The sequence below is a fragment of the Manis pentadactyla genome, chromosome 2, assembly GCF_030020395.1.
Source record: "Manis pentadactyla isolate mManPen7 chromosome 2, mManPen7.hap1, whole genome shotgun sequence".
NCBI lineage: Eukaryota > Metazoa > Chordata > Mammalia > Pholidota > Manidae > Manis > Manis pentadactyla.
Window position 1 is genome coordinate 108873878 of NC_080020.1, and position 9388 is coordinate 108883265.

Here is a 9388-nt window from a genome sequence, read left to right on the forward strand (position 1 = left end):
TTCCAATAATACAAAGGACCTGATTAAAGTCACAACAGTACAGAATGCCACACTTAAATCCATGCATGTATTGTACACGCACAGGTGCTAGTGACCACATCACAGCTACTGTCTGGCCAACCATAATAACACACTGTCGATTGTGAGGTGCGTCTGATTTCCAAGGTGTCTGTTTTAGAATCAGTGAAATATGGCATTTTACACTTACCATCATTAGGGCTTTATTTTCTCATGAGATTTGGACAAGATTTTGTGTTATTATCTACTGGCTCGAATCCTCTGACCATCCCCTTTGACCCCAACACTAAAGCGTGAGATCAGGCTGCCTGTTTTCCCACTGCACAGTCCCTATTAACCCAAGAGTGGGGGAGCACTGGAAGGAACCGAAGAGTGAACTCCGGGATTCACAGTCCCCGGCATGGGGCTGACCCCTGCGGTCCTGGCTGTCTCTTCCAGGCTCTCCACTGCAGCTCTGAGGTGCGTGCAAGTGCAGGCCGTGAAGGAAGGCCTTGCAAGAGAATCTGACGGGGGGACAATGTATGGACCCTACTCAGCCATCCTAGCACCCACCACATAGGGGTGTGTGCACTGGCCAGGTAACGTGCCGATCTCTCCAGGTGGATACACAGGAGAAAACTGATCACAGAGCAAAATGCGACAGAGGCCACTCGCTGACAGTGGCGGCCTCACGAAGCACTTACAGCCAGGAGAAGGCACAGAAGAAAAACTAAGGGGGGTGGGAAGAGACAATAGGATCACCCCAAATTTCACCACCCCCTCCAAAAGTAGGAATACAGCGAACAGTTTTAGGCAAACTACACTTAAATTGGGCACTTGGAGAGGCTATTTTAAAGTTCAGGCCTTGCTGTGCTTTCACTGAACATTCCTTTTTAGATAATTCATTTTCCCAATAAAGAATAGAATAAAATTTCCTGCATTGTTTAGACAGAAAAGAGCCTCTGCAACAATCAGAGCCTTGTGTTTTCCAGAACCACGGCGGTGTGGAGACATGGAATCGTCCTGGACATCATGGAGCAACTGCTCGCATCTCTCAGCTCCTCCTCAGAGAGATACCGGATAACCGGCACAGCTTTCTTCTCCGAGGCAAGAGAGCCGCCAGCATGCAGGCTGTCTGGGTCCCCTGGGCTGTTTCCCACAGGGTCAGCAGGTTAAGGGGAGCAGGAACCTCCTCAGATAGCTGTGGTCACGGAGAGATCCAGCTGTCCCCCTTCCTTCCCTCCAGTCTGCAGAGCAGGGTGGAGAGTCAGTATGAGAGTACAATTCAAAAAGCAACCAAGTGCATGGCTGTCCCAGCACACTCCTGGAGGGAGGCTGTCCCGGCCGATCCCGAGAAGGAACAGCGTCAGTAACTCCTGCCTTCCCTGCCCCATGTTTCCCCTTAGATTAGAATCATCTTCTTAATTAGGTGTTCTGGGTCTAATCACCACATAACCTTGACCTGTGGGCTGCTTACTTCCAGAGCTTAGTATCTGCAAGAACTGCTGATTCCCCCGAGGGCTTCCTCCACGCCTGTAGTCACGAGTGGCGCTCTCCTGAGGGGAAGCCGTTCTGAACTGAAGGGATGGAGTGTGTCGTTTTCAGCTCATGAAGGAGCCAGTCCTTTGCAAGCACGGGAACCTCCGCGATGTGCTGGTCTTGATGGATCTGAGTGCCTGGGACTCCAGTGCCACTTTGAGGCAAATGGCCATCCGAGGGCTCGGTAATACAGCTCCTGGAGCCCCTCATAAGGTACAAGGAATTTGCAGAGACAAAACATGGCTCAAAGCAGAGCTTTAACTAATTATTTACTAACTCACACCTCATGGTCACATGGAAATTAAGTAAAAATCCAAACAGCCTGTGCAGTGGTGGCTCTTGGGTTGAGGACCATGTGACCCTAGCAGAGTTTCAGTGCCCTTGTCTGGGACCTTCTACCCTATTCCATGTACACAGAGAACAATTTTCAGGATTAAGAGACCTTATTTCAAAACAGGTGAAGAAGCACAAGCAGATAATTTTAGAATCTGTCATCAGAGGCCTGTATCACCTGGCGCGGACTGAAGTTGTCTGTGAAGCTTGAAGACTCTCAGAAAGATCCTGGAGCTGCTCACAGATCAAGATGTGGGCTTCTGCTTCAAAGAAATAGTGCTGCAAACAAGAACTTTCTTTGAAGATGTAAGTGAGCCTGTTCAGGCATTTCCTCTCCCCCGAAAAAGTAAGAGGAGAGAAAGAGGTTCACGTAGTGGATGTAGAAGTCAATGTGGGTGTCACACCCATGCTCCTTGACCTGCCCCAGCGGTCACCTGCATCGAGGTCACCCATACAATTCCTGTGCAGGCTGTTGGCTTCCTGTGTCTGCCTGCTGGAAGGTACCCTCCGTCCCAGGGGGCATGACTGGTCTGAGCAGGGTGGGCCAGACTTACTGGGGAAGTCTTTCCCTATTCTAAAATAATTAGGAAGAAGAGTAGACACAGATAAACTCCCCAGCCTCCTCACCCCTCAGGACTGAGCTCCACTTTGCCACAGTGGTAGCACGGTCATTAATATTCCCTTTCATAGCTTTCCTCTCTCTCCCTATCCCACTTCCACTCCCCATCATGCTTCCTGGGCTCACCTCCCAAAGAAATTGCTTACACCTAATCCTCATTTCGAAGATTGCTTTAAGAAGAACACAAATTATGACGGTCCTCAAAGCAGGACTAGGTCCCAAATAAAGACATCATCACCACCAACACTATTTTTCACATCCAAGATTTAAAGGTTCAAAATGCCTGTGTGGGTCATTCCATCCAGCAGTCAGTATAAAGTCCAGCTAATGGGCCAAATCCAGCCCAGAGTTTCTCTTTATAAATTAAGTTTTATTGGAACACCGCCACGGTCATTGGCTATATCTTGCCTACAGCTGCTTTCACACTTCAACCTCAGAGTTGATTAGTTGTTACAGAAACCATACGGCCCACAGAGTCTAAATTATTTACTGTCTGACTTTTTACAGAAAAGTGAGTCCACCCCTGATGTAGCCCATAGCTCTAATTGAATAAAAGGATCAGTCAGCAATCCTGGGTAGAGGAAGGTCATTTTCCTTTATACCTTCTGGGAAACTACATTTTATTATTTATTTTAGGCTAATTCCCTGTCATCCCTATTTTTTTGTGATCTAAACCTGTTTCCTCATATTGTGCTATTTCAGAAGAGATGGAAAACTGCTGGTTGCCTCCAATCGTGCATCCTTAAACATTAAGGCTTTATTAAATTACCTATTTACCTTCTGGTTCCCAGACTGAAAAAGTCTTCATTTCCTTCATTATTTATTCATCATAAACCTAATTTTTCAGCTCTTAAAATATTTTACAAGTCAGTGGCTGTGTTGTATCTCTAAATGAGACCTGAGAAGTATCAAATAGACTCTTAAAATAAAATTACCTCTCAGGTTCAATCTTTTCCTATGTGTTCACTCCATTTTTTTAAATCTTGCCCTTTCTTCCTGACTCTTCGGCAATTTATTAACCATGCAGACCTTCTAGATTTTAGCCTGCAATACAGGTCTACAGTCAATAATCCTCCAGTTTTGTATTTTCAGCTTCCCTTATTCATATGCTAGCCTGAATCTGGCCTTTGAAACTAGCTTTTTTCTTGTCTCTAGCTACTTTCTCCAATGTTTCAATATTACTTTAAATTCTCATCTTGTCCTCAAAACTGCTTACTTGGCTTCCACTCAATTTAGTATCTTCTGTAAAACAACAAAGATTTTTCTTTTTTCATTTTGTGGGTAATTGGTGACAATCTTTAACAACAAAGGGCTGAAATCACCCCTACAGAACTTCGCCTTCTTGTTAGGTTTCCCTGGGTTGTGGTTGATCTAATGATAATAATTATCTTGGATCTGAGCCTCCAATAATCACAAGTCCACCTGTCAGTTTTCAGGTCAAGATAGTGTTTCTCAGTCTTACTGCAGAAGGAAAAAATCTACAGTCTTGCTGGTTGCTGGGTTAGACTTCTCTGATTACTATCAGATAGCCATTCCACCACATTTGCATGTAAGTAAAGTTTGATAAAACTTGGGTCTAAGTCATGACATGCTATTTATTCTCCAGTAATGCTCTCTTTCTGTGAATAAATTTAACTATATTTTATGATACTTTGCCCCTCTAGTTTTCTACAGATTAAGCATAAAATTCTATTATCTCCAAATTTTCCTTCTTTTTTTTTTTCACTATTTAAGTACTTTCTTTGAATTCCCAAAACATGGCAACACTTTGGTAAAACAGTAGAAATGCAGATATGGCTGCATGTATACTCCAGGCCCCGCTCACTGCTATTCTGAAGCTCACCCTGAGCCATCACCTTACTCTCCATACCCCCATTTTCTAAACTAACAAGGACATTAAACCCTAATATCTCTCCTAGCACCCAAAACACTTTGCCACTTCTCTTTCTGCTTCATCATCCCAATTGGTTGATTCCTCCTTGATCTAACAGTAGGTCATTGATTTTGGAAAAATTCAAAAGATTTTTTTTTTTTAAGTAAATACCTCTCTACCTTTCTGGTACTTTGTCATTAGTTTGCTTTCTTCTTCTAAAGAGAGGCCTTTTAGAAATATCTCCTGCCTCATTCCTACTACATTTACAAAACATTTCTATTTCCATTTCCTTTGCACAAGGTCACATCTCGTGTACTCATTTAACTTTTCTTACCTTTTCCCAACAAGCCATCTTAAATTTTTCGGGAAGGTCTTTATCCACGTCTTTTTCGTGGCATTTTTGTTTCTGTGCCCACTTCTTACACACTTTATGTTGCCATCAGAATTAGTTCCCTTATCTCCTCCCCCTTAATCACCGGAATGCTTTTTGTTGGTCCTTGTTTATTGGTAATCAAAATAATATTCTGCTACTCACGAGGACTTTTTCCTCCATCCCTCTGCATTCACATGGGTATTTTAAACTAGTTTTCTAGATCTGAAAAAAAAGAAAGAAAAAAAAAAACATTGGAGTTCGTTAGCACTGTGAACCATACCAGCAAATATCTGAGATAAAAGGAGGCCATCTTCCTCTACCGCCTTACCCCCAGTTCTTAAAATCATTACCTACCATCCTGGACAACAAGCAAGGAAGTTTTAGAACTTCACATACCCAAGATTAGGGCAAGGTGGCTGTTTGTTCATCCTTTTTCTCTGAGACCCAAGGCCCAAATTTCTGAGCTTCCTGTAATGCCTTTAGAAAGCATTGCAATCATGGAGACAAATCCTAGGCCTTGGGCAGTTTAGATTAGAGGCCTCAAAACTCAAGGCTAATGATGCAGTCAGCCTAATTTGTGTATAATACAAAATAAGCAGGAACCCCGCCTGGCCTGCTGCTGCCAGGACTCCATGTTCCTCTTTCCTATGAGCACATTTCCATCAGCTACTCACAGGCAAAAACCAAGTCTTCCCCCTACGGTGTCACCAAAACCCCAGACCCACAGCCATGTAGACTTCTGCAGTGTGGGCAGGGAGCAGCTGGGGAAGGAAGAGCCCCCTGGGGGAGAAACAGTGGCAGCTGAAGTGCAGCTGAGCAGGGTGGGGGCGGGGGTGCCAGCAGGGAGTGGCCTGTGAGGGGGACACACCCATGACATGCATCTGTCACTGCAGGAGCAGGATGATGTGAGACTGACTGCCATCTTCTTATTTGGGAATCTGGCATCCCTAACAGGAAGAAAGTGGAAGGTTTTTTTTGCTGAAGAAATAAAAAGGAGCATGATTTCATTCCTTCTCCACCTCTGGGATCCCAATCCCATGATTGGAACTGTAAGTGACCCTTGCACAGATGCCTACACCTCCTCTCTTCCTGTGGCCGAGAAGTGCTAGTAAGCCTGGTATGGCTAAACCAGATGCCAGATCTGAAGGCACCACTCCCAGCTGAACCTGAAAACCACTTCTCCAGCCCTGGGTGCTTTCTTGCCACATCTTCCCTAGTTTGCTCTTCTATCTGGGAAACTGAGAAGGTGCCAACACTGCCTATAATGCCCTTCACGTTGCTGACTTTTACTGCTCCTGCCCCAGCACCAGTCAGCATTTCTCCCCTTCTAGAAAGAGGTCCCACATTATGGACTGTGACCCAGGACACTGTTTTTTCAGGCTTGCCGTGATGTCCTGAGTGTCTGCATTCCTTTTCTGGGCGTCCAGGAACTCTATGGGGTATTAGATCATTTCCTTGATGGTCAGGATCTACCAAGGGCCAGGGATTTCTATAGGCAATTCTGTATGAAACTGGTAAGTATGCAGTAAAAGCTTCCTGCAGAAATGCAGACAAGCACCCAATCAAATCCCAGAAGGGCGAGCAGCATAGAGAGGGATCTCTGGCCTGAGCCAGAGCTGTCTTGGAAGCATGGCAGTGATTCTTGGTGTCCTGCCACATCACCCTTTTTGCTCTTTTCCCAAAGTCCTGACAGGGATCTGTTCTCCTAGATTCATGAACACTTCTGCTGTTTAGTCCCATAAGCCACAGTACCTTTCCGATTAAATTCTGTTTGAAATAGCCATAAAGCATCTTCCCAATTGAATAATCCATGGCTGTGTGATTGTTCACGGCCTTGAGATTTCCCTTCCTAGGACCTATAGGAAGCCGAATTTCAGGAAGAGTCACTCTCCAGTTGTGTTCTTTGTAATACATATCTCCTGTAGGCAAAGAAAAACCAGGAAATTCTGTGGATCCTCCACACGCACTCATTCACCTTCTTCAGCAGCAGCTGGGAGACTGTCAGGAGTGCAGCCGTCAAGCTCACAGGTGAGGGCACACCCACATTCCCTGCTCAGATCCGTCTGCTCTGCTCCATCTAATTTTGCTTTGACTGGAAGCTACTCTGTCAGTACAGTGACTGCCATAACCAAAAAGAAAGAAAAAAGAGGGCCAGAAAGGAATTCATTTTATGTCCTGCCGCATCTTCCCCCACAGGAACATACCCCCTTTTGCTAATGAGAATTTAGCTCTGAGCTACCGCCACGCGCTCTCCTTCTAGAAGGCCATCCTTCATCCTGGGCCCTCCACACCTCTTCTGATTCCATGGCATCAGTCTTTCTTATCCCCAATTCTGTGCTCCAAGCCTGCTTGCTGCCTCTGCCTAAATGATTTCCTTTGCATCACCCCTTAACATAAACCATAGTAAGCTTTCTCAGCTCAGTTCAAGAGCTTTAGAGAGGTTTAACAGCAACATGATGCAAGCGAAAAGTGTGCTGGTGTGGGCACCAGAAGACCTTGGCTCTGCTGTGTGATTCTGGACAATTCACTTAATGTCTCTGTGTTGCCTTTTTGTCTGATCTATAAAATAAAAAAGGAAAGTAAGTGAATCTTGGACACCCTTCTACTATGAAATTCTACATCTTATCATGATACCTTTTTCAACTAATTCAGCCCACAATAAATAGACCCACTCACTTGACTGCCTTCAGAACTGAGTCAAAACCTAAGGATTCCTCACTGGGTCCTGTGTATGTTCCCACCATCTACACTTTTGAACTTTTTGAAGACAGGGACCATATCTTAGACATATTTGAAACCCTGACGACAACTCTTGCCCCTGGGAGGACACTATGTGAGCTTTCCCAAATACACACTGGGTGAGCAATCACTTCCAGACATGAGGCAGGACCCATCAAACAAAACCTGACATCCTCCTGGGGCTGCAAGGGAAGTCGTATAGTTTGCTCATTCATCAGCCAGACCATTTAACTTCTAACCAGGTACAGAGTCTACCCTGATCTGCTTTTTGTGGCATCTCCTGCTATGATGAAATCAGTACCTTTTTCTCCTCTTGACCTTAGATGCCATTGTTCTCAATCTGACCGGCCAATATGTGGAGCTATTAGACAGAGAACAACTGACCACATGTGAGTGCCAACCCTAGTTTCTACCCAACGTATTGTTATATTCTTAGAAATTAATGCTGCTCCATGTTCCATGTGAGCCCAGAGATTGAAAATCTGAGTATCCCTTATTGTCTCTGATCCTCCCTAGATACTGGAATTGCTCGAGAGTATAAAGAGACTCCCCAGCCTAATCCTTTTGCAAGCTTCAGTCCCAACAGACTACAGTTTTCCAATTATCTAAAAATCTACTGATCCCAAGGTTAGGATCTTCTCTTCCCTTATTTCAATGTGAAAATAGATTCTCAGTTGGCAGCTTCAAATCCTACATATCAGGGTAAAATGTGAGCTGGGGGCCTGAGCCCCACAAAAGGCTGACCCCAGTGACAAGCCTCCCCATGCCACATAGCTGGCTTTTGGCTTTTGTTCACTGGACTTTGCTATTCTTTCCATTTCAGGACTTCAAGCCCTTCAGCAAGACCCCTGTGTCAGTGTCCAGGGAGCAGCTGAAGCTTCCTTGCAGACCCTCCTGAGAAGGTGTAAATAAGCACCCTTCCGTAAACTATCAGGTAATAAACTGCTGGGCTTTTTATATTACTGATTGCTGTCTTCATCCTCATAACCCACAGACTTGCAGCATCTTCAGGAAAGAGATGGTGACTATGATGGGTATCTTGAAGTGGTGGCATGTTTCTGTTTCCATTAGTAAAAAGTAAACCCCATAAACTCACTTGAGGGATGGCCTGTAATTTGAGCGGTGACAGCCCTGTGGCTCTGCACACGTTTGCTGCCTCTCTTGGGAAGCTTAAGTCTCAGTGAATGTCAAGAAATGACAGAACTTGGAACAATTCTGCTGCCATCAAGAAGAGGGCTACTGTCATTTTCCATATCTAGAACGTTTTTAAACCACACTGTCCATGTCTTTCCTCTCATGTCTTTGCCAGCTTTGAATTACTATTCACACTCTTTTCTTCTAAAAAGCAGTCTTATGATAAACTTTAAGCTGTCTGTTTTTTCTCAGGTTGATTTGTGTCAATATATACCAGGTACTTTTCTGCAAAAGACCCTTTCTGACATCATGTTAAATCTATGACTTCTTTTCCACTTTTATCTAAAAACATCCCTCCCTTTGAATTGTAAGTATGTGTGTTCACATGCATGTGTGGGTGTGGGTGTGTGCATGTGTTAACCTTCATAGCATCTGAATCATAACTCTTTACACTTTTCACAGTGCATACCTGAAACGTTACATACATGAAATAATGTACATAACAAGAAGTTTCTAATACAGAGCCTGTCACTCATTTAACATCACCACCATCATGATCATTCATTAGCAATATTATTAAACTAACATATCCCTTTACTAATTCTGATTACCTATGTTCTAATCTCTTCATCCTCAAATTGGGGAAGCATCTTTTGGTCCCACAGAACCTTTAGAGACCAAAGCTATTTTAGGCCAGAGTCCATTTATTCATTCATTTAACAAATATTTATTGAGTGCCTAGTTTATAAGGCACCATTATAGCCTCTGAGGACACAACTAT

At 44.2% G+C, this 9388-nt stretch overlaps 1 protein-coding gene across 1 annotated transcript in view; it reads left to right on the forward strand.

The window, feature by feature from the left end:
* The window catches only part of MROH2B (maestro heat like repeat family member 2B), a 67840-nt gene extending 59385 nt beyond the window's left edge, over positions 1-8455 (forward strand). The window contains 11 exon segments of the mRNA XM_036910937.2: positions 457-524; positions 527-596; positions 990-1104; positions 1603-1749; positions 1994-2072; positions 2075-2175; positions 5628-5783; positions 6114-6248; positions 6660-6762; positions 7797-7862; positions 8297-8455. Of these exon segments, the coding sequence (XP_036766832.2) occupies positions 457-524; positions 527-596; positions 990-1104; positions 1603-1749; positions 1994-2072; positions 2075-2175; positions 5628-5783; positions 6114-6248; positions 6660-6762; positions 7797-7862; positions 8297-8385 (1129 nt within the window). The 3' untranslated portion in view covers positions 8386-8455.
* Positions 8456-9388: the final 933 nt, after the last annotated feature.